This window comes from Acipenser ruthenus, chromosome 16 (genome assembly GCF_902713425.1).
Source record: "Acipenser ruthenus chromosome 16, fAciRut3.2 maternal haplotype, whole genome shotgun sequence".
Lineage (NCBI taxonomy): Eukaryota > Metazoa > Chordata > Actinopteri > Acipenseriformes > Acipenseridae > Acipenser > Acipenser ruthenus.
Genome location: NC_081204.1, coordinates 22,416,768 through 22,442,571, shown reverse-complemented (window position 1 = coordinate 22,442,571; position 25,804 = coordinate 22,416,768). Strand labels below are relative to the sequence as shown.

The following is a 25,804-nucleotide window of genomic DNA, read 5'->3' as shown; positions in this document are numbered from 1 at the left end:
AACACACACAAGGGTGAGTCTAAGTGATTTATTTCAACCCTTTTAATGACTAAATGTTTTAGGGCAGGGCTGCATTTCCATTCCAAGCTTCGTACTGCACTGAATAAACAGAACATTCTGAACCTAAAGCCATTGAAGTGCAAATTGCTTCCTCTATCTGGGCCGTCTCATTTATCTGCAGCCTATTCTCTTAGATAGCTGCGCTCCCCTGAAAAGAATCCACCTGTTGCCCAATTGTGCTCCCAAAAGCCATTGTGATGGAGGAAAGTGATGGGTCACTAAAGAATGAACTCCCGGGCAGAAGAAACTGAGTGAGGAGACTCGATGTGTCATAGCACCCCCATCCCAACTTCCGTCTCATTGAGTGGGACTGCCCCCTATAGTGTGGGATCCCCATGGTGAAGCTATCCTGGAGTAATCACTGAAGTAAAAAATGGAAAGGTACTTTCAGTTGAGGTGATTCCCAACACTAAGTGGATGGAAGTTAGTGCAGGTGGTGAACCCCAGTGTGGTGTTTAATGGTTCTGGTTGAATAGAGTTTAACCTAACAAAAGACACAGAACTGTGTTTAATTGAAACTGCCTCCATTCAGTCGTCACTTTCCTTATGGGGGAAAGACTGGGGGTAACCTGCCCGTAAATCTGCCTTTCAGATTCATATCAAGCCGTCTGAAAGAAATGGATTTAAAAGGGGTTTACTGAGATTTTGATGGAACAGCGGCAGTTTTATTACCCCTTATCTGTCTTTTTTCAGCTGTTTTTTGGAGTTCAGACAGAGGTTCAGGGCAATAAAAGTCCCTCTCTTGTCTGTTGTGACCCTCTGATTTCAGCCAGCCTTGCAGTGTGTCCTTTTGAGCCCCTGCAGCAGTGGCAGAGAAAGGGGGCTGGGTGGGGTGCTTTGTCTGAAGTGCGGTTTTAAATACAGCAGAAGAGGCTCTACCAACGATTGGTGTTTTTAGGGGGTGTAAGGTTCCCAGGTTGCCCTTTTCTGAGGAATGCGTGCCTTAAAGCAATGAGAGAATGTGCCTTTGTTATTAAAGAGCTTTATCCTGGTTTCTAAGTCTAAGAGGGTCTTCTGTTTAGTGGTTAATCCACCTCCAATCTCCACGTGGTTGGGTTCAGATCTTTTAGGGGGGGCACAGATTCTCCATCCTCGCCCCCCTTGGACCAGGTTTCTGTTTTATCTGTTTGTGTTCTAAAGTCATTTTACATACGGGAGCAGTAACAGGTTAAATGTAGGTCTTTGCCTCTCGCAGTACTAGCAGTGGGGAGTCAAATGGTATGGTAGCATTCCCCTAGCTGGTTTAATAACCCTGGACATAGGTATAAAATAACTGAACAGTCCATTATAAAAGACATTTAATGAGAATGCGTTAAATGCCAGCCAGATTAAGTCGTGTGAATGTAATGTTTTGTACGCCTCCTGTCTTTCAAAACCCATTTCCTCTGCATTTTCTTTGAGTTCATTGTTTTCATAAAAAAGAAAAAGTGGATTTACAGTTTAGCACACCATAGAGTGTTTAATCCTGTTTGTTTTGCCGTCAATGATAATTTCACACGTTTTCCTAGGAGTAAGAGCTGAATTAATTTACACAGTAATGATGTGAAATTAATTTCTACAGCTTGCTGCGTTTCTGAAAGTAGTGATGGGTTCCCCCCTGCAGCACACCTCTCGCAACAACTTCAGTGAAACACCCGTGTGTACAGACATGGCCAAAAGTGTTGCATCCCCCTATAGAATTAACTCATTGTGCTTCATAAAGTCGATTTGAAACCTGCTGAATAGTGTTACGTTAACATATTGAAATATATACCGCTGTGTAGTTTTCCATATACTTAATGAAAAACTGACAAAAATTGAATAATGTGACATTTCGAAATCTAACATGAAATAAAGCACAACGTCCAGGGAGATATTGAGAAGCAAATTAAAAAACATGGGCAACCATGGTAAGCTATGTTAAATGCATTTTAGGAAAACTGCAAATTTACTGCAGTAATCTTTTATAAAGTTTGAAAAGTCTTTTTATTTTTTTAAAAACTTGATTATTGGTCCCTTAATGCGTGACAAAAAAATGTGCATACTCCTTCACAGCTCTGCACAGCTTGCAACATTCAATCTGAATAGTTTTGTTGTCATGGGATAATTTCACAAGCATACATGTTCTTAGAAGTAAGGCCTGATTTAAGTTGCACGTATACCAGACGTGACCTGAAACTACTTTCTATCGCTGGCTGTGTTTCTCACAGGAGTGATGGGTGTCTCCTACAGCAAGCGAAAACCAGTTCCATTAAGTACCCGTATATCATTGAGAAAAAATGAACTCAAAATAGCTTCAAAGGTTCAATATATATTTTTGCCAAAAAAGCTTTGAAAGGATTGATTACCAAAGCAAAATATTTTCCCTCTTATCCCTCTTTTAGCGTCACTGGTCTTCCTGATGCTGTCGATTTGCCTTTTTGGTTCTTGGTGTATTTTGCTGCTGGTCAGTCTCGCTCTCGTCTGGCCTCGCTCTATGAGATTGACCTACAGCACAGGAAGTAATCCCTTTTCTACATGGGTGTGCAATCTGTAGGGTAGTGTCGTACTTGAATAATCTGCATACTACGACCATCAGAACGTTACCAAAAGATTTTCACCACTGCAGAAGGGAGCCCAGTGAAAAGTGTTCTCCTTCAATATTTTATAATACAAGAACAGCTTTAGGGTGGGGTGGAGAAAGTGAGAGCATTTTCTGAAAATGCATGATCTAACGTTTGTATGCAAGTCTAGAGAAGGGAAACAAGGTGTGAATCTAACTTCAATGCGGTTTAACATCTCTGACGAACACTGATTCAAGCTCTTTTTACGTCCGTTGTGGTTTTTCATAAGCTTCACACTTCTAACACAAACCTGTAGCATGTTGAGTGTGTGGTGGGTGAGGTTAAGGTTTTAAACATGAACTCCTTTATGAATCATCACTTATTTTAAAAAAAGAATCTACATTGTAGACCTTAAGAAAGACTCGTGGCTGGTTTCACAGTCCCAATTAACACTAATATTGGACTACCCAATGAAACCTTAGGTACGGTAGTACCAGATTAGTGCTAACCAGGGTCTGCGAAACCAGGCTATAGTCAAAACATTAGACTTGTAACGTTTATTTTAGTATTACTACATATACCACCATTGACTGTCCTATAGTTCTGGATGAAACATTTTGGGAATGGAGAACTGCTTAGAAGACACAGAAATTGAAAGGGCTCAGAAGGTACATCGCTCCAATAATAGGGTAATCGTCAATTCAGAGCTCCACCTCTAGCTTCCAGGTCATGTTACTTTGTGATCCTTAAAGATCAGAAACAATTGTAAAAAAAAGAATAATAAATCACGAGGCCTGTACTGTTTTACGATGCCTCAGTCTCATCGCATTGCTTGGTTTTTCGTTCCTGGGCTTAATTAAAGCCATGAAGACACAGCTGGGACATGTTATTGCAGTTTGTTGCAGCTTGTGAATTTTAAGTGAGGGAAATGGCATTGGCTTCAGCCAGGCACAGTGCTAGCGAGCGTCATTACAGCCCTGCCTTGACCTGAACACCCCCGGCCCCCTCTGAAACGGACTGAGCCAAAGTGCGTGCAACATTACACGCAGCGTCGGTCCTGTTACACATGCACCACGTAGCTGTGTTCTGAAATTCAGAACTTTTTCACTTTGGTCTCCACGTGTGGTCTTTGGTAACTACTGTTTTGTTTGTGCGTCGTTTCCTCTATCTATTAGGTCACTCTCTCTCTCTCTCTCTCTCTCTCTCTCTCTCTCTCTCTCTCTTGTGGTCTGCAGGGTCGGCCAGGTGCCTTGGGGCCTCAAGGGCCAGAGGGGCCCCCAGGGTTTCAAGGTCCAGAGGGGTTAACTGGACCAAAGGGCGATAAGGGGCACCCTGGACTGCAAGGGCCAGGCGGCCCAAAAGGAGACAAGGTGGGTGTCTGTGCTGCTACTGAGTTCAAGTATATTGACAGAACAGCAGATTTATTACATTTAATCTTTCTTTCTTTCTTTCTTTCTTTCTTTCTTTCTTTCTTTCTTTCTTTCTTCCTTCCGTCCTTTCTTTTTCTTTGATTGCATTGAAACCTGTATACTGTACCCCCAGTACAGGTCAGATTTGGAAGTACATAATGTGGCCACCAGATGGGGCTGAAATAAAAGTCTCATCATTGGATTATATAGTAGAGGAGATTTTATAATGTTAGGTGTTTTTTTTGTATAACGTGTTTAATGAATCGCTGTATTTTCTGTTTGTTTCTGTTTGCAGGGACCAATGGGTGTTCCAGGATTTCCGGGTGTCAATGGCGTTCCAGTAAGTGCTGCTATATCACTTTCCTTGTCATTTCTGTTTTCATGTTTTCACCAGATTAACATGTTCTAACAGTAATGTAAAAACATGTTAGACTTCTAAAAGTAAAGTTTCTAAACCATGTCCAGATAGAGTCCCAACGGGGCCCCCATAAGCAATGTGCACAATATCATGTTTTAAATAGTGAAAATAAGCAACAAATAGTTTTGAATTAAAAGAAGAAAAATGCACTTCATTTTTGCCTGTTGAATCAGCGAGTTTCACATCACACACTACTGCCACCTAATGTACAAAACAGGCATTACACCTGCTTTATTTGCCAAATGATTTCAGAGATAGCATTTGTAACACCATCTCTTTTTATGTTATCACAAACACGACAAAACCCTAAAATACATATGAAGTATTTTCTTTGGCTTTTCAGTTATCTCGCACCTAGTGTATGGGAATGCCTTTCCAACTGACACAGTGGATTAATAAAACTTAGTGGTGTCTTTTAGAAATATTTCTTAGCTGTATGATTTATACAGATATGTGTATTCTGGTACCTGGTATTGTAAGAAAAGAACTAATAGTATATAGTACCCTTGTAATGTGTGTGTGTGTGTGTGTGTGTGTGTGTGTGTGTGTGTGTGTGTGTGTGTGTGTGTGTTCTGGGTGTAAAATGCGCACTGATAACACAATGGAAATAAAAAACTTGAAACGCTCTACAACAGGTAATATATTCCATCCATTATGCTTAAAATAAACATATTATATACAAATGTGTTTAAATATGAAAGACAGCTAGTTTAAATGTTCTTTTTATGAGTGAAACAAAGTGTAGATGGCTGTATCCTCTAGGCTGTCATTCAAACGGCAGCTCCTTGGGAAGAGTCATGTTGAGCAGGGCTCTTTGGTAGTTTTCACAAGCTTGTTCCTTTCTCTGCTTACAGGGTCATCCTGGCCAGGGCGGCTCCAGGGGTCTGCCAGGCCTGGACGGCTGCAATGGGACGATGGGAGACACCGGGACTAGGGCGAGAGATGGGATCCAAGGATCACCAGGCTTCCCAGTAAGTGTTGCAGTGACCTGCCCCCTGCCCCTAATAATCCCAAATATTGATCTTGTGCAGATTCAAACTCTTTCAGCAGCAAGTAAGTAACTTTACTGAAAGAGGACTCCGGGATGAAGAGTTTTATACTGAACAAGTTTTCCTAGATCTGTATGCAGGTGTACAGAGCATAACAAATTCAAGGTAATCCAGAACCAATGTATTCTGCTTCTGTTTCGATGCACTGTGTATATCATTATCCGTTTGTCATCCTGGGGACTTCTCTAGAACTTAGAAGTTTGAAGCACCCCGTGGCCTCACAAGGTTTCTCAGACGTGTGTCCAGCTTGGAGATGAGAACCCTGGACCTGCCGTCCCACAGCACTGTCCTCATGAGTGTAAAAAATACATCAGCAAGAAATACCACCCAGAAGACATGCAGTATTCCTTACATCCACTGGGGGCAGTGTTGCGGGCGTTAATGGTTGCACTCTGTACCAGTTGTATCAGAGAGAAGACAGATGACTGAAACTCGAATACAAAGCGATTCGAAGCAACAAGGATTCCTTTGTGAAGATAACTAGTATTTCAGACCCTCGCTCTTTTAAGCCACCCGCTTTCAAGACAGTATCGTAAGAGGGTTGGCTTTATTTGACACAATTATTGCAATAGCAGCTTCTCTCTAATGTGGACAGTATTTGCCAGTATATTTTCTTTAGACTTCAGTCTGTTTGGAGTATACTGGTCAGAGCCCTCCTAATATCTTACAAAATGGTGCATTTCTCTTTTAAAATGACACACCGGCTTTCTTTTTCATTACTATCATTGTCTGTCACCTAGCAATTAAAGGCAGTGTAGTTCAGGGTTGCTAATCCCCTTCTCGTTCTCTCCCCATTCAGGGTCCCACTGGTCCAAAAGGTCAGAAAGGAGAGCCTGTCTTTGGGGGAGGAGGCATTGGTTTGAGGGTAAGAAATGGTCTTGAACTCCAGTATTAATACTACAAGCTGCAGGCTTCATACAGCCTCAGGCTGGAAAATAAAGACTGGAAATGCAAATTAAATTTCACGACAACTTCATAACATTTCTTCTTCTTGTGCTCAGGTAATAAAAACAAACAATGAAAAAAGGATTCCAATAATCATGTACAAATTGGTTAGATCTCTTAAATGTTTCCTTTACAGTGTACATTATAGAATCACTGGTCATTTCTATTGTAATATTCAATTACCAATTGCCTTTTTTTTAATTGTCTTTTTTTTTCTATGAGCACTAGCCTGTAGATTTTGTCAGCTTGGTCATTACAAAATAGGTAGACTTTAAAAAAACTAAAATAAATAATGATAGCTATTAGGACCCATAATTCAATCAGTAACCATGGTTTCTGACAGATTGAGACAGTGGTGATACAGCTGTTAACAGCTGTTCTCCCTTAAAGGGAAGTCTCTTCACAGCATTGGTTAACGAGGACAGACTAAGTGCAGCCCTGGTATTAACCATGGAGCCACCTGCTTTGTCACTCGCTCATTCAAGACAGCCCCTCCTACTTGAGGGAGTGACCAGTGAACGACTTCTAGAAGTCCAACAATGAACACATGATTGTGTTGTACTTGGAGCCTCACGCAGCTACCCAGCAACACGTGCTGTACTTGTGTGTTGCTGGACTAGAGCTCGTCCGACTGTTTGTTTGCTGGTGAACATTTATCTGAAAATCAGATATATTCTTGCTTTTTATTAATAAAAAAAAGTTATAATAGTTTTCTCCATGCATGCGTTAAATGACTATGTATAATAATATGCGTTGAGATAGCATGGAATTAAGATCTCTGTTACGCTGTAATGATGAGATCAAATCATGTTTCAAATTAACAAGGTTTACCATTTATCAGTTACAAATACCCACACTGCATTCTACATTGAACGTTATTGTCTAGATACAGTACGTGCCTCTAGTATTAACAGACATAGGCAATTGATTGGGTTACCTGAACCCATGGAGAGAGAGCCCTCAACGCCATGTCGATGGTCCACGATGATGGTGGAAGTATAAAAAGCTTCTCTAAGTGTGTCGCCTCCATGCCTTGTATGTAGATTGTAGTGGCTAAGAGCATACGTGACCACAGTCTGTTTCCCTCCTCTCACTAATCATCAATAGAACCTCATGCTCTAGATTTTTCTCCATTCAAACACAACCAATCTACCGTATCACTCCTTCCATTCCTGCCCGTGCCTCATCTCTCCAGTCATTTCAAACCTAAGCATACTGGTTGCGTGTTCCCAACACACCTTACTCTCCCATGATTACCAATACATTTTCTCTCCTATGACAACCAACACATTTCCACCCCACACTGTATGTACTGGACAAACCAGTATAATCGAGGTGAAATCTTCTGCTTCAGCAGCCAGTAGATGAGATTGCAAAGCAGTGGGTTTCTAATGCAGCTGGAGCCTGTCGGCACAAGTGATGGAGGGAGCTGTGTTACAGTGTGTAATGTATATGGGTGCTGTGGAAGGGATTCAGTAACAAACGAAAGGTATGGAAATGATAGGGGAGGACAGAGGGTTTGGGTGTGATGATAATGCTTTTAAAACTGATAACAGATCTTTTCATCTGCTAGAATGTTTTTGTAGGCAATTACTATGGCTTGCTGATTTATCTCTTAAGGAACTGTCAATCTGGATTGATGTGTGTGTGTAATTGTACGTGTCTTAGAAGTAGCTCAGAATGGTTACATTTGCTGTGTCATTTTGGGTTGTGCTGTAAATCAAATATCAGACATTGCGAGGTGGAAACCCTACTTCAAGCTCGGCTCTGTCATTCCTGGTTTTAACCACTAGGTGGGGTGTGTGAGACGCACAGTCTGTAAATGGAAGTTTCTTTTCTTTCTTGTTTCCATCTCTTGTTTTCCTTATTTTATCTTTCACTATATAGACATCATTTATACATTATTTTCAAATCTAGGTTTTAGCTCAATTTCATAAGTTTGAAATGTTGTTGTTCTTCTTTTTCTTCCTCTTAACCCCTTCGCATTTTTTTTATTTTTGCACTAAATATTTGACTTGCTAACTCTTACTACACAGTGCTATTTGTGAATAAGCAGTAATCTGAACATCTTTTTATTGCTCCCGGTTGTTCACAGATAATCCCCGTGCTGCAGTCTTTTGTTTGGGAGTGTGCGATTGAGAATGTTTTGTGTTTCTCTTGATTTTCAGGGAGAGTCGGGCCTGCCAGGTCTAGACGGTTTGACGGTGAGTCATTTTTATATATACCGCAGCACAGAGCACTGTTGTTTTTCCATAACTATGTATTCTTTTGCCGTGTAAATGTCTTGGGAGCTAAAGGCAGTTTGTCGGCTTCCTCTCAGCACTGGGCCTGGTGAAGAGACACATCTCATGCCTTGATGTTTCCTGTTGTGTCTCCTCAGGGTGAGAGGGGTCCAGCTGGCTTCCCAGGGCTGGTTGGTCCGAGAGGTCGCACTGGTCCTGCGGTAGGTACACTGCATTGATACTGTGTTGTCGGAGCTTGTTTTATAAACCATTGGTTCCACTTGTGTTCTTACCTGTTGTAGATTGAAAGTTGACATACTGTATACAGGGTGTACCGTAAATGAGGCCTAATTGTTTGTTTATATTGGTTGTCTCTCAATTCCTTTCATGATTTAACAGAAAAAAACCTAATCGTCAGAATATATGCTGGATTATAAACTACGTCCTCATTAACTCGTTTCATACTCGAGAGGACTTGTATTATCATTTTAGAGATGCAGTCCACAGCCACAGTGGTCCTCAGAGTTTTGTGTAAACGTATTACCAAAAAAAGAAAACACTTGCATTTTGGTATTCAACTTTGATTTGTTCAAGAAAAACTTTACATATTTCTGATATGGAGTAAGTGAATCTCCCTGCATAAAACACCCAAACAAAACTACAGATACTGAACAAACAGACTTGGAACACACATCACTGTGGAACACTGCAGGCTGAGACCAGAAAGGGATTTCTGAGTTCAGTTGGGACATGTATCTTGTCTTCAGCTAATACAGGGCTTCAGACCCTCAGTAACGATGGTTCTGGTTTGTTCTTTGTTTGTTTTTAGGGTTTACCAGGTCCTCCAGGCCTCCCAGGACCTATTGTAAGTATTTATTTGTCTATGTTGTGTGTGACTTAGTTTCTTTTAGTTTTGTGTATGATGTTATGGAAGAATTGTATATAGCACTGCAAAATCCAATTAACAAGAGAAGAAACCAGTACTTTCTGCCATTAGGCAACTTTGCTTGGCTGTATTGTTTTACCTCAGAATCAGGAATGGTCTTCCTCTGTCTGGTAAGATTGTTACAATAGCCTCTGGTGTCACAGGTTTGCAATTGGCACTAGCCTTGGACTTGCCTCATGACTCATTGGGGCCTGTGAAACAAGCAGCGCTGAATTTCAACACAGAATTCAGACACCTTTTAGAAAAAGGAAATTCACCAAGTCAGGTCTGGACAATGAAGCCATTTCATAAAAACGATCTAATTTAGAAAGTAAGAAGTGAGATTTAAATCAATTGGGTGTTTTTAAGAGAAATTGTTTTTTACCCTTATATAAGTCAAGATGGAGCTCCTTTATTGAGTGTACAAGAGAGCAGGACAAACACGTATTTTATATTTCTACACAAGCTCAGACTGAGACCGAGGAGTCCCGTTTGGTTCCAAGGTGATTTCCGATGGCATGTGTTAACATACAGCACTGATATCGGGTTAAACAAGAGTGTGCGATGACATTTTAACATCCAAGTCACATGCTGCTGTTATTATCCAAGGGCACCTGCAATTAGATTGGAATCTTCATTGCTTGTGTTCTGTTCTATTTCTCTGAAACGATAAGGTTGTATACTGCCTACAAATATGAAAACTGTTTTCTAGGGCAACATGGGGCTTGGTTTCCAGGGAGAAAGAGGAGACAAGGTAAGTCCTGTGGAAAATGAAATGTCTGAAATGATTAACTATGAATGCAGGTTGTATGTTACCTAAACATTGTGTGATTATACAGTGGTTCAGCAAATACAGGCCTTCAATTAGGAGAAATGAAAAACAAACTGGCATTAAACAGAGGCTTGTTGTACTTCACTGCATTCAATATTGATACCCGACAAATCATTAAGCATGTTCTATATTGGTTAGTTTGTTGCAGACATCTTTAATATTCTGAGACATAAAGAACGTTGCCATGATATCGTGTAATATGTGGCACTTAGAACGCCACAGATACTGAGGTTTGCATGGGGGTGGAGAGGGGAGTGGTGCATGTGTTTATGTGGTGTGGGGCTCTCTCAGATAGTGATTGTGTTTAATCTGGATTCCTGGCTGGTGTGGTGGTGGGTCTTTGCTATAATTGTAGATGCTGCTAGTTAGACAGACTGTCGAAGAGGAATAATCTATTGCATGAAAACTTTGATCACTGCAAAGAAGGGCTTCCCCTTGCACTCGTGTGTGATTTCACCATGCATCTTGCCAATAATTGTACTTTTTTTTACTCATCTACCTCAAAGCCATCATGTGTTGCATTTATTTATTCATTCATTCACCTCCCTTTTTTAAGATTGTCTTTTCATTTATTGGTCACATGACTATAGTGCTGCAGGGATTTGTTGTTAAATGGAAAATGAATAAGAAAGTTATGTTTTGTGCTAGTTTTTGCAAACCAAAATACATTCACCTTTTCAAATCAAGAGAGACAAAAACATGAGCAACTTGGTGTGGGGGTCAAACATCAATCCTAATTTCCACTGTTTAGATGCACTTTATCATTTTCAGTTTCAGTCCCCTTATCCTAATAACCTTTTAAACCTCCCCTGTGCCATCAATAGAGCTCTGAGAATCACGTCTGACCTCCAAGTACACCAGAGTGTAACCATTAACCTGTCCCCCTGCAACAATCTGCTCCCTGTTCCTATAAGAAAATACCACATAAGTATTCCTTACTGATGCAACTGTTACATTCACAAGGGACACAGTGTTGCGGGGGACTGGTTAATGGTTACACTTTGGTGTACCAGGTGTCCTGCCAGGGTTGACATGATTCTGAGAGCTCTATTGAGGGTCATTGTCAAGATGTGTAAAGACCAAATTCTTAAAAAAATAAAATAAAAATCTCAAAGTATAATGTGCTTACAGTTGATTTCTGTATTTTCCTTCAGCTTGCAACAGTCAACTCAACACATTAGCAGTGAGCTTTGGCTGAAGAAAACTGAGAATAAAATAAATGTATCACAACAGGCATGCCACCAATCAGACAACACCTTTCAAAAACCCTTGTTTATAAAAAGAAAGAAACCAGAAATTATCATTCATTTGCATTAAACCAAATCATTAAAAAAAAACAGATTCATTTAAGTACAACACACTTTTTCCATTATAAAATAAAAATGAGAGGCTAGAGCCAATCTTTACAGACCCCTGAACTAGCCGGTCAAACCCCAGAAAGAATTTGGCTTCAGTACAATGCAATGACAGAGACACTTAAAGCAAGTTCTGACCATTGTGTGACCAGGTGATTCAGGAGAGACTGCAGTCAATTTCCCAGCCATGTCCGAGATATTAACACAGCGATCATGCAGCGCTAGAGGAATGTTTCCTGTGTTTATTGTTCATGGCAGTTCAACGATTTATAAGTAAACAGCCTCGCTACAATGTTAGAATTTGTTTAACACAAGCGGTTTTAAAAAGCAAAAAGCAGAACAACAACAAAAAAAGTCCAAAAAATGACTGTTATTAAATCTATGAGCTGCCATATTGTTTGCTAAAGTGATGCCATTTTGACTGAATTGTGCATTGTATTGGAATCACCTGCTCCTGCATCATGTGTGATTTTATTTCCATTTGATTTAATGCTTTGTGGTGGTGGTGGGGGTTCTTTCGGGGGTGGTGTGTGGGTTTGGCAGGGGCGAGTTTCTGTACTTTTGCATGTTGAACACCAATCCCAGATCTCTTTTTCTGCATGGTTCACCAAACACACTAACTGAGAGTGGAGCTACAAAGGCCTCTTTGACATGTGTGCCAGTTCTAAAGCATTGCTGCTGTGTTCTCTTATTCAGAGACATTGGTCCCCAGTTTGTTCAATTCGATTTGTGAGAGGTGAAGAGGGGAAAGCCAGCTGAAGCTGTTTCTTAATTTCATTTCCTTGATAAATTTAGAGGGATACCAATGATGTTTATTGTACAGGAAAACTGTTTTGGTACTATATCAATTTTTTAAGCGGATCTTAGAGAGACTTTTCATTGACATTCAGTGTATATATTTCTGTATGTGTATATAGTGACATTCTGATGTATAGTGCCCCCTGGTGGTGTTTTTATTTTTTATTTTTTTAATTCAGAACCTACAGAAATATGGTGCCCCCTGTGGTCTGCTAATGTCAAACAAGTTTCCTGTACAATAAATATAAGTTTTTGCTGTCCAATGTGCAAAAAAACACTTTGTTAACCCTGTACAACAACTATAGCATAACGTCATGACAACCCATTCAAAGATGCTATGTAGGGACATGAGTGCAATTGAATGCTGTGGTAATCGCAATGCAAGAATAGGTCAGAATTATATTATTAAGAATAAAAAATAAAAAAAAAAACAATAACGAATTTACACCCAGCTGTACATAACAAGTCTTTTAGTTTAGTGACAATGGCAGTAGGCCTCCCTCACAGCTCTGCAGTCCTGACCTGAACACCCCTCAGTCCTGGGCCTCTCTCAAACAGAGATTGCTAATTGAGCTGAATTCGGTGGGGTTCGTTCTATTAATTACACAAATGGATGGAGGTTGGATTCAAACCCAGGTCTCCACAGGTGAAAGGCACAAGAGGCTAATAACAGACACTAATAACCAAGAGGTTCTGGTGACACGATAAACACACAAGAACAAGGATTCAGAAGCAGGAGTGGTGGTGCTCACTGAAGTGTGCTTTATCAATACGATTATTTTAACTTGGGCACTATTAAGTAAGCACAAACACTTCAGTGGCGTTTCAGAACGAGCGGTTTATCAGTGTTGCCAAACCCTCAATTTACTGTACAGTCTTCTATAGAGAAAGAGAGCAGCACCCAACCAGACTGCAAGCCAGGCAACTGGAAATTGTACCTTCCCCTTTTCATCACCATATCCGTTGTCTGGCCCTGCTCTCATAATGTGCTGTGAGAGAAATGTCTTATTCCACACAGTGTGAGTTTATTTAATTTATTTTTTTACTCCCCTTTAAGGTGTTCTTAATTATGTTTGCGCGCAATGGTATCCCTCAATAAAAAAAAAAGTAAAAAAACTTCCTATACTCTGTTTACGCAACCTAAACAATGTACATTAATTCTCTTTATTCACGTTTTCAGTGCTGATCCTGCATCATTTAGGGTGCGTGAATGGGTAGAGGCTGTAGGAGATCTTTTCCCTACCCTAACGCTTTGAAGTAGAGGCACTGACTTCTCTTGTTCCTTTAATTTTGAATTAAGAATCTTATTCTGCTTAAAAGTAGTTAATTACACCTTAAATGGGAGTAGAAACCTTTACCCCCCTCCCTATTAAAAACACAGTGAGGTGCATAATCTGTTCCAGGCTGACCCAGTTGACAAAGACACACAGACCCACAAACCCCAGAGCTCTTGAATTGTAAATGTTCGGTAGGCAGTGTGTCTCAGGACTCCAGAGTTGTGACGTGGGACTGGGTTCCTCTGTTCTTTAAAAAACAAAACTAATGATTAATTGTATTCCTCTGGATCTCAGGGAGAGGTGGGCCAGTCTGGCCAGCCTGGCCCCCCAGGGAAACCAGTGACGGAACCCTACGTAGGCGCGCCGTCAGTAAGCATTATCTTCAAAGGAGATAAGGTAACACAGATTGGAGAGGTGATCCCAGGCCTTGGGGATCGCACGTCAGGGGAGCAGCCACCCCGCTCCGGGTCAAAGGGTCAGGCAGTGCAGAAACAAGGCATGTGACACGGGAGCGCACCTTGTATCATAAAATAAGAGAAAACTGACTCTTCAACTGATGATTCAGTCAGACCTTTAAAACAATGAATAAAAAGCCCCTTCCTTTGCAACTGCCCATTGTACTACCTCTGACTCATTGTCAGTGTCCAATGCATGGTTAATCATGGGTGCAAAATGTTTTCTTACCTCTCGTCGGCCTAGCATTCGCCCTATGCTGTGCTTCGTTTTCACTTTGAAAGGCATTTATTTTTGCCACAGCTGTCTCTGTTTCCTCTGTTACCATATTATACTCCCTAGCCCACCATTTGCTATTACCTTGAAGGAAGTAAAAGGATCTTCAGGATAAATTATTATTTTATTATTATTTATTTCTTAGCAGACGCCCTTATCCAGGGCGACTTACAATCGCAAGCAAATACAAATACATTCAAGTGTTACAATACAAGTCATACAATAAGATTGTATATAAATGGGAGACATAGTAGTCTTGGAAAAGAAATCAATCAAAATAATACTAGTGAGGATGATATAACAATGAGAGGAACCACTTCTGCCCAGTATTTTACTGCAAGCGCTATAGTTCAGATCCAGGACTATGCAATGCAGTCAAAGCGTATGTCGAGTACAGGCTGCCCTGACACGCACACTCCCAGGGTTGGAATTAAACAGCCCCTCTGCCTCCTGCCCTGCTTCAGTGTCCCTTTACCCAGAGCACTGCCATCCCTGCGGCCCCCAGAGTAAACTAACCCCTTGCTTGGTTACTGTATCCAGGGAGACGTGGGCCTGCCCGGTGATCCAGGCCAGCCGCTGGCCGTTGACATAGTGGAGTTTGTGGGCTTTCCCAAGGGGGACAAAGGAGTAAAGGTTTGTGAGAACAGGAGCTGGAGGAATCGCCTCACGGACTCTCACAGAGATTGACGAGCTCCAGTCTGCTTAAGGGTTAAAAACGACTTGACTGGGTGAGGTGGGCCGGGGGGCGGGGAGAGGGGAGGAGGGATGCATTGGGAAGGATTCATTTTAATTTCATATCTTCCATACCATTGTCTATGGTGTGTGTGTGTGTGTGTGTGTGTTTTTTTTTTTTTTTATGTGAATGTTTTAATTATTGTTTTAGGCTCCCTTAGTTAGGGGGATGAGACCTGATGTGGGTACCCGCATCACAAAGTGAACCAATCTTTATGCTACCTTTTATATAAGTATTGGGACAAGTGAATACCCCCTGTCCACTCAAATATAAGCAGATTTGTAGGAATGTGCCTGCAAGGTTGGCATGAGGTTCAATGAGGTGTGAAGTCGTGGTGTCAGCAGTGCAGAAACAGCACAAGCTGTTCAGCATTTATTCATGTGTGCCAACACTTACTGGAGGGAAGCGTATGTCACAATATTACAACTGCTGACATGTTTTTAAATTATTATTTGTCATAAATTTTTTAATGATTTATATGCCAAACTGAACTAACCAACCTAACTTTTATTTTGACTTTTTATTTTTAAATTTTCAAATTCAGCAGCTGTAGAAATATGACATGATGTTTGGTTCATTTTGGCTTTTGAGGGTTAAGCTTCCAAAAAAGCTAATTTGACATATTGAAAAATATATATTTTAAAAACAAAATTGTCTGGTACTGAAACTGTTGGTTGTTGTTGGTGGTGTTAGTTCCTTAATCGACACTGCCTCTAGTGGAGTACAGTGTCGCTGCCATTAGTGTCGTTGCTAAGGAAAATCTGTGCTGAATTCTAACTTGCCTGTTGAGCTGTTTAACCCCAGGCTTTTGTTTTGTAAAGCACGAGTTTTAGCCGTCTGTCAGTGGGCAGAGCATGTGAAGACATTGCTCAGGAGCCCCTGTTCCTTCTCCCTTTGAAATTCATCATCCTCTCCTCTCTTAGGGCGAGCCGGGCAGCTTTGGCTATCCTGGGCAACCTGGTCTTCCTGGACTACCGGTGAGCATGTCATATATAACTGTGTTATACTGAAGGACTTCCGTAAGCTGTAGAAGCTTGTGTATACCTACCTGTGTTACTTTGGAATTGTACTTCAGTGAACCAAAAATGTGTACGATGGAGAGCAGTAAACGTAAGTGTAGCAGTAAACTGATATCACAAATCCAAAATACGTTTGGATTACTGTAAGAGACGACTTTACAGTTAGTCCTATCGTTACTGTTTTAAAAGCCATAGACGTGGTGTAATATTTATTGTTGGACGTTAATTTTGTGATTTGATATGCTATAAGCTTGACCAAAATGAGGATGCGAATTTGCAAGAGCATCTTCTGTGTGGCTGTTTATGGTAACAAAGTTTTGAAGAGGCCTGTTGTTGTCTTCTTTAAAATCATGCAGTGTTGGATTACTAGGAAAGGAAGTAAATGAGATTTGATTAATGGAGAGGGATTTTTTTTCTTTTTAACTGGAAATCGGGAATAGACTCTGCATGGAAGGTACTTGGTTTCAGTAGCGTATGTTTGGAATTGATGTTTGTGGAGATGGTCGGGTCGATTTGGGAATGCCAATATTTCAAAGGTCTCGGGTTGGGTTCAGATTTGTTTGGTTGGGTTTGGATCGGATTTTAACTTTAGGCCTCAGCAGATCTCTAATTACACACACAGTGCAGTGCTGTTCCTGAGACGAGAGCAAGGGGGCAGTGTCAGGCACTTGAACGGAATCTCTGATAGGTTTATTTACCCCTTACTGGCTCACTGTGAAGAGGTATTTGTAATTGTTACAGGGGCACTATGGGGGAGGTGGCGAGCTGGGTGAAAAGGGCATCATTGGGCTGCCAGGACTTCGGGTAAGAAATATTTCTTTATTCTGTTTGTGTCCAAGAGCACTTCTGTTAATTTCAATATCACCCCTCTGAGTAGTAAAAAAGGTTCACTTAAATGATATATTTCATCAAGTGGGTGGACACCTCCAGACTGTCTCCTGTTCTCTCAACCCAATATGTGAGTCACATTGAGGAGGCTGGTCTTCAAGCATGCATCTGTTTAAAACCAGGGCAAAAGAGACCCCCCAGATTTACGCTGTGAAGACTCGTTAAAAGAGGCCTTGCCAAATTAAACACATTATTGTTCATTATTTCTTTGACCTAAAGTGTGTATTTTCATTGTGGAAGTTAATGAAGTGTTTTATATCCCCCAGTGGTGATGAAGGAGATGTAGTGGAGGCAGTCATATGCATGTGTCTACACTTCACATCCATATAATTTATCCAGTGTAATGAAACCTGGCATTATCGTTGTTTAGATTATGTTAGTGAGAATATCAAGTTATGGGAATATATGGGGTGTGTGTGTGTATGTCACACCTACATTTTAGCATGTACTGTATCTGCAGAGCTGCTTATCCAATGACACTTGGTATTAACATTGGTATTAAGCTATATACGCTTTCAGTTCATTTACAGGAACTTGCAAAGAAACTAAATGGGGCATTTCTCACGATCGTCTTTTTTTTTTTTTACACAGGGACCGGCTGGATTAGATGGACAGCCTGGCTTTCCAGGAGGAAAGGTATGGTTCACGAGCCAGTTTGTTTTCCTTGTGTTTTTATTTGTTTATAGTACTAATGTCTGACATCAGCACTGGATGTGGTTTCTAGAGCCGAATGCTGAATTTGAATTTGAAGTATGGCACGTCCATCTTTATACAGTGAAATCCTAGTCAAGAGACCAACCAAATCTGTCCTTTATAAGGGGAGAGCTTTTTTCAGAAGGTAATTTTTTTTGGTATGTGAATCAAATGGGCAATTGACACCATTTACATCAAGTTGTCAGTTTGGTTTACATTGCAAAGTTCTGGAGCTACACTCAAATCATCCAGTACACACCTAGTTATACATACTGTACATTCAAACAGTGATAATGTACAGTAAGCCTTCTCCAGTGTGACTGAATTTTGTTTAATTTCCTTAACAGGGTCAACCAGGCTTCCCTGGGCAACCAGGGAGAGATGGGATACCAGGACGAAAGGTAATGATTTGAGGTGCTTACTGTGCTGTAGCAGTGGGAATTCCCAGTGACTGGCAGAGCAAAAATTGTATATTTTTTGATTTTCCATTTCCAATTATGCAAGCAGTAAACCAAGTCAAAGCCAGTGTGATGGCGAGGGTGAGAGATTACCATGCTGTTTAGAGTTGGGTTGCAGATGTTTAAGATTATGTTTATTGATCCAAAGTAAACTGTGATTTATTGCATTCTTCTTTAGGGTTTCCCAGGGGAAGCTGGTCCACCTGGTACATCTGTATATTATAACGGAGACGGAGCTTCTGTAAAAGGTACATATCAGCAACCAGGATGGGATGAGACTCCCATTGCAGAGCAGTCTGGTTCATTCCAGGTCTTTCTGTTAACCCACACTGTGTTCTTTCACACAATACTTCATGTGCTGTTTAGGATACGTGTGCCAACGGCAAATCGCACCCTGCTTTAAGATTATCAAAGACAAATGAAATATGGCACTGTGGTGACATTTTGCAAGTGAGATCAGGTTATTTTAATACTTAAGTCAGATTCTATATATGAGCTATCATTAATATTACACAAACAATCTAATGTGTCAGTAAGCTAGTTTGTATTCTATATGAGCTACTTACCTCAATGTAGCTTAGAAGAGCTATTGGTACTGCTAACGAAGTACTAAGATAAGTAGTTTATACAGCATACTGCCCCTAGTGGTTTAAGCTCTGCTATGTAGGTACAAAAAGAGTCTGTCCAATGTAACATTCAAACCTAGCCTAAAAAGTAGAGTAAGATAAATTCCAAACCCGTTATGAAAAATGTTTTTAAACTGGTATATATTTCAATTGGGAATTGTTATACGTTGTTAAATCTACATTTGTATTGCGAGACGAATCCATAACTAGAATGTTTCAAGTGAAAGAATTCAAAGCAGTTCTTCCATATGCAGTGAATGCATTCGTTTTCTTACTGTCCACGGTATATTTTAATCTCAACATTTGGTTGTTGATTAAAAGTGAATCCATTTGTTTGAATTTCACTTTGGTACCTCAATAGCAGAGAATGCCTCTTAAGTGAGTGATGTTCCCCCTCAGCATTTCTGTACGCTGGTCAGGTGAGGTTTGAACTGCGCTGTGTTTAAAGGGGCTCTTCCTCCCTGTTCTAATTGCTTCTGCTTGTTGTTCCTCCAAAGGCCCTCCAGGAGATCCAGGCCAGGACGGGACTCCAGGAATCCGAGGTGATCGAGGGTTCAATGGGCTGCCAGGACAGCCAGGCCTGCCGGGGCTCCCAGCCACCCCAGGTAGCACAAAGCCGTGTCATACTTGCATACCAACACACAGACATGCCATTCTTACATACTGGACTGGAGCGTCTTCGATGTAGGAACAAGGATACTGTTTTAATAAGATCAGCTCAGATATGTTACAATGAACACGCTAGCTTTCAAGACCGTAAACGAGAAGTGTAAATTGGCAAAGATATTTCATCTGTTTTGAGTTGTCAGTTTCCAGTTCTCACCTGAAGAAGAGACTTTTGTGATCTTGAAAGCTCGCATGTATGTGCCAGCTGATTTAGAAATGTACCACGTGTTGATATGTTTAAAAACTAGAAATAAATCATTAATAGAAGTCCTTGTATTTTTTATGATTTAACACACGATGCATTTGTTCTGCAGGTCCACCAGGCACCCCAGGTTTCCCCGGTGTCTCGGGAGCCAAAGGAGAAAAAGGAGACTCTGGGAGACCTGCCTTCGGAACACCTGGCTCCCCTGGGAAACCGGGAGCCCTAGGATCCCCCGGCCCACCTGGACTCCCCGGGACCAGCCGTAAGTCACTGTAAGGGGGGTAGAAATGTGCCTTGCACCCCTACACCACACCGACTGTCTCAAATACAATCACCTTCCAGTTATAATCAAAACTTTTAAAACAGTTATCACCTTCAGTTGAGCTGTGTAAGGGACATGCAATATGACATTTCATTTAACTTGAGAGTAAAGGAACATATGAAATGGTTATATTTAGAGAGAGTGTGTAAATGTTAGTGAGTGTTAGAGAGTATCTGTAGAGGTAGCATCTTCAGAAATGCAGCTTTTTAACAGACTTTTCTTTCAAATTATCTTCAAAGAGAAGGAGATGTGATACCTTTTATTGGATTAACTAAATAATAATTAATCACAAGCTTTCGAGACCTTAAGGTCTCTTCTTCAGGTGAAAGTAAAGTAGCTAATTCGTGATTGCGGAGAGAGGGAGATCTTTGTTTTTGACCTGCTTGCGGTTCATGAATTGTGAACCTCTGGTGGAAGCTGTGCACAAGTTTGAAAGTTTCCTTTTTATTAGTGCAGACTATATCAAAAGAACATCAATCTAAGTCTACCCTGTAATGTCATACAGAAGAATTTGAATGGACGCTTTCTTCTTACCTTTCTTTTCTATCAAGTCAACTCTTCAGAGTGCCAGGTGGTCTCCATTGGCCCAGACGGTGGCATTGTCAAAGGTATCCGGCAGAACTGAAATATTGCAGTCACCGCTGTAATATTCAAACCAACCAAGACTAACCAAACATCATGCTTTATATAAGAGTCGAAAACAATAGGTTATGCAGTGTCATTCGTTCATTGTATTGCAGTGACTGTTGATCCATAGCCCTTCCCTTCTTGGACTCTGACTAAAGCATGAGACGTATTTTGTCATTCCGAAATGCCAAGAGGAATACGTCCACCAGCAAATCGTTGTGCAGTTTAGATTTGTTAATCTACTGTGCGTTGCAACATGGCTAATACAAACTGACCAGTGCATTGACCAGAGCTCCTAAAATCCACGAAGAAAGGAAATGTAGGGACGGTTCATTACGAAGCTGCTGCAACACGTTTTTGTTGAGCAGTTCTAGGTAAAGATGGTTCTTGCAGTGCTTCTTTGTTCCAGTAGGTGGCAGAACTCCCTCAAGCTGTGCTAGGTGACTGTAGTCAAGGAGGAGGGGCTTCTCTCCCTCGAACTGTGCTAGGTGACTGTAATCGAGGCTGGGCTTCTCTCCCTCGAGCTGTGCTAGGTGACTGTAATCGAGGCTGGCCGCCTCTCCCTCGAACTGTGCTAGGTGACTGTAATCGAGGCTGGGCTTCTCTCCCTCGAGATGTGCTAGGTGACTGTAATCGAGGCTGGGCTTCTCTCCCTCGAACTGTGCTAGGTGACTGTAATCGAGGCTGGGCTTCTCTCCCTCGAACTGTGCTAGGTGACTGTAATCGAAGCTGGGCTTCTCTCCCTCGAGTTGTGCTAGGTGACTGTAGGCAAGGAGGAGGAAGGGGAAGGAAACTTTTCAGAGCTCTGGGAAAAGAAAGACAACCTTGATAATTACACAGCGCTTGCCACTTGTACATGGCTGTAATGCCCTGGCTGGGTCCTGACTTAATACCATCTCCGTCTTCCAGGTCCAGGACAGCAGCCCCAGATTCTTCTGGGAGACCCGGGACAGCCAGGATTACCTGGAGGTCGAGGGCCTCCTGGGAGCCCAGGGCCAAGCGGGCTCCAAGGTAACGGGGACCTTCGCCATTAGAACATTAGAGAGTGCTGAGTGCAGCTTCACAATCCTAGCATGCATTATTAATGGCGGCATTATCACTGTTACCATTTATCCTTGAGCAGGGGTTCTACTTGTTTGTTCAGGTTTTTTTAAGCGTTAAAAGGAAGGTATGACAATTGCTGAAGTACCGTGCTGTTGTTTTAGAGCTAACCCTAAAGGTTGCTGTTGGTCTTCCATAGTGAGGCTGGGACCAGGCAGTGAGCACAGGAAGTGAGAGGGGGATCCAGGAAACAGCACCCTTTGTCTATACATTCTGTTAATATGTATAAAACTGTGTGGTTTTGTGACGAATCTGCAATTTGTTTATTTTTACATGTGAAATTACATCCGGTATGGACTGCTGGTATTGACACATCTCTGGGTATATTTTCAGTGCTTACTCTGGTAAATCTCCTCATAGTCGTGTGCACGTTTATTACAGCACCCCATTGCTTTTTTAGTTGTTATTTGTTGTGCATATGAAATCAAACCACTTTAACTGAAAATCTTGGAAAATTGTCAAAATAGGCAAATTAGTGGTTGTCTAATTTAATTGATGACTAATAGGCCACATGTGCAATTAATTTAAAATAGTAAGAGAAAAGGAACACATAGCCACAAATGGTAAAATGCATGAGACTTTTTTTAGAAGTTGTTTTAAGATTCCTAATTAAAGCACAGAGTGGTCTAACATTTTAACATATGAGTGCCTAGTGTGTCTGTATCACTGATTACTGAGGTTTTTATGCAGGTGGATATATAAAGGATATTAATAACACATCTTGAGCTGTTCTAATAAATTTGCACACTACTGTATATTTTTGGAAAGGCTATAAAAACACCTCAGTTTAAGCAGGTGTCGGAGGGAATATGTCTGTGTGTGTGGCGGCCCTCCTTGGAACAGTTTAGGAACCCCTGGCTTAAGCAATCTCACAAATTTGTTAACTCGTTTATTTTACTTATAAAAGAATAGTAGATTACAGACGAGAGGAAGCGCTTTGAGGACTGAGCCCATGATGCGCTGTTTCTATGTTCTTGACAGGGGATGCAGTATGTTAAATACTGTACTAAAACCTCTTGAATTTTGTAGGAGACCCAGGTGACTGCCTCTGCCAAGGAAGAGGGGATAACAATTTCAACTTCCAGGGCAGCCCTGGGCTCCAGGGCTCACCCGGTACACCTGGCTTTCCTGGAGTGAAGGGAATTACTGGAGACCGAGGATCAGGCGGCCAGGCTGGACCAGCAGGCCCTCCAGTAAGTCACAGGTGGAACGAAGAGGAGGACAGACCCCTCTCCTGAAGCCGGCTCCTTAGGGTGCTTAACAAGTGGTGCTGGGATCAATACTCCATCAAACACTGCTTGAAACATATTCAGTCATATTGGGTCATATAACAGAATTTTGACCGAAAATATTATGCAAAGGAAGCCGATGCATAAATGATGTTTGAAACAAAAAAAAAAACATTGTACAGTTAGCACTTGGATATCCGTTACCCAGATACACGTCAGTCGCGTTTTACCACCCTTGTATTAAGAATAAAATCAATCCCCATTATATATATATGTAACAAATTAATGCACTTAACCCGTCACACGCGATTTCCGACGCTGTCACCAGTTTTCTGATACAAAGCCCACTCTTCAATGTTACAATGTACTTTATCCTTCACAGCCCGTGTTTTCTTTTTTTTTCTTGCATGCCAAATCAGTCTGTCTTGATTGTGCAGTTTCACAGAGCTTCCTTCAGTTTCACATGATGAAAATACAGCAAAAAAAAAGCGAACGAGACAAGCTACAGTAATGTAAAACAGTTCATCATTAAACAGTTTTAGATACTGTGATGCATTTTTTTTTTAATCTGTGATCTTTAGTTGCGTTTGTGCATTTTCATTTGCAAGTGAACTGTAACATTAGGGCCTTATCGAGCACTGTATTCTGCAATTTTGAATTCTGACTTTAGATACTGTTTTAATTCTGGAAAGTGTTTTTTGTTGTTTTTTTAATCTTTTGCTAAATTGCATTGCTTTTTCTGTTTTACGCAGTCCTGTGCATGGGTGACATTTTGATTTCATTTTGCTGTTGGGGTGTTGATGGGGAATTTTACATACTGCTACAATATGTATCCGGATTTAAAAGTAACAGCGCTGAGCTGCAGGGTTTCCAGGATATAATGAGACAGACAACAGTTGCGGTTCAATTCTCTCAATTCTCCCGCCGTCAGGTCCCGCTTCTCTCTTTCAGACTCATCTCCACACACACACCCAAGTCCCTCCCCGTTCCTCACTCATTGGTCCAACACTCCCTATCTCTGATTGGTCGTGTCATACCTGCTCCCACCCCCCTCAGGGACGCACTCACACACAGGCAATCTCAGCTCTGAGTCACACAAGCACCAAAACATACAGAGAATGCTAACAGATCTGAACAAGAATAACACAGTTTACAAACACACATTATTTACAGAGTACTCCCATCCCCTTTCCCAGTCCATAATCAGGCCCATTGTCTTGCAAATCAGCTGCCCCCCCCCCCCACCCCCCCCCCCGCTACAGTATGTACTGTATTACAGTCCACGTGTCGTCTCTTTTGGCAAGTGATATTTTCAGTATCATATCGTTTTGAATTAAAATACTACTATTGTTAAAAATATAGTACTGTACCAACAAAACCAATTACAGTACATCTAAATGGAAGCCTACTTATTTTAAAACAGTCCTTTAAGCTGTGTATTTCTTACATTGTATCTCTTGTTTTCCCTGAAAAAACGGACAAGGGTTGGAACGGGCCAAAATGAAATAATCAGATATGCGTCACACTCGTTTAACCGTCACTGAAGTCAGCATTTTTATAGGGTCGGATATGCGAGTGCTGACTATACTATACCAAAGAGCGTTTCTCTTCTCTCTTTAATTGGTAACTTGATGCGGTGCAGGGAGATTTATTTTACTGTAATATAGATAATGGTACGAATTATACTTTTGATTTGTTGGGAAATTAAGAAATTAAAGAATTGAGTATTCTTTAAAATTTTAAAAGGCTAAACAAACATGAAACAATGTTTGCCCCAGCATGATTAAAAAGTCACTTGGGGACTGAAGCCTGGTGTGCCACAACTTTGCCGTAGAGGGTGCTACACATCCCTATATTTTATCGAATTGTATTAATCAACACCTGCAAAGCTCTTGGTTTGCTAACAGGTTAGCTGTGTCCAGCACAGACGTACTGAGTTTGTTTTATGCCAGTAAGATCCACTGCTGTTTGTATTGTTGATACACCAGTGTAGTGTGTTGTATTGCATTATAATGCTGAACTTGCTGTCACACAGGGTGTTGCAGGGGAACGTGGCTACAACGGACTCAAGGGACAGAAGGGAGACCAGTACGTTCCAGTGAGCAGAGGCCCTCCAGGAGATCCAGGGGTACCTGGACTCAGAGGCCCCTCAGGCGAGCCGGGGAGATCAGGCCGAGACGGGCTCCCAGGCTTTCCAGGCCGACCAGGCCCACCGGTGAGTACCTGTCCTGGGCACCAGTCTGTGTAATCGTGAAGAACATCCAAGTTGGGATCAGTTTTCATCTTTAAATTCAGGGTTTTTTTTTATAGGACCAAGGTACGAATTGTTTCCAGATGTTCTCTTAAGTTTTGACTTGTAAGGTGCTTCCCATATCTTCCATTTTGTGAAATATCAGACTTGCAGTATACTTTCAGCCACTGTAAAAAGTGTCTATTGCCCACAAAAAAGCAAAGGTACTGGCAAATAAAATTTAATAAAAAATGTCTGGCAGAATTTGTCTGGTGTGTACCGCTGCTGTACCATTTCAAAATAGGAAGCCCACTGGTACTAAAAACTGTCAGTAAGGTAGAATTCCAGAGTTACGAACATCAAACTTACAAACTGACCGGTCTACCGAACAACCCACTTTCAACCTGGAAGTATGGACTCAGCCATGCGTGTAATGCAACCAGATACTGTAGGCTCTCCTGTAAGTGGT

General features: G+C 41.3%; 1 protein-coding gene across 3 annotated transcripts in view; it reads left to right on the top strand.

The window, feature by feature from the left end:
- The window catches only part of LOC117430504 (collagen alpha-6(IV) chain-like), a 105,692-nt gene that overhangs the window by 59,125 nt on the left and 20,763 nt on the right, over positions 1-25,804 (top strand). For all 3 annotated transcript variants that reach the window (XM_058989066.1, XM_058989063.1, XM_058989065.1), the window contains 19 exons: positions 3,818-3,952; positions 4,287-4,331; positions 5,264-5,380; positions 6,258-6,323; positions 8,572-8,607; positions 8,784-8,846; positions 9,455-9,490; positions 10,263-10,304; positions 14,107-14,208; positions 16,198-16,251; positions 17,035-17,097; positions 17,773-17,817; positions 18,222-18,275; positions 18,511-18,580; positions 19,456-19,563; positions 19,939-20,088; positions 21,685-21,786; positions 22,906-23,069; positions 25,141-25,320. In XM_058989066.1, coding sequence (XP_058845049.1) covers positions 3,818-3,952; positions 4,287-4,331; positions 5,264-5,380; positions 6,258-6,323; positions 8,572-8,607; positions 8,784-8,846; positions 9,455-9,490; positions 10,263-10,304; positions 14,107-14,208; positions 16,198-16,251; positions 17,035-17,097; positions 17,773-17,817; positions 18,222-18,275; positions 18,511-18,580; positions 19,456-19,563; positions 19,939-20,088; positions 21,685-21,786; positions 22,906-23,069; positions 25,141-25,320 — 1,632 coding nt within the window. The remainder of the gene's footprint in view (positions 1-3,817; positions 3,953-4,286; positions 4,332-5,263; positions 5,381-6,257; positions 6,324-8,571; positions 8,608-8,783; positions 8,847-9,454; positions 9,491-10,262; positions 10,305-14,106; positions 14,209-16,197; positions 16,252-17,034; positions 17,098-17,772; positions 17,818-18,221; positions 18,276-18,510; positions 18,581-19,455; positions 19,564-19,938; positions 20,089-21,684; positions 21,787-22,905; positions 23,070-25,140; positions 25,321-25,804) is intronic.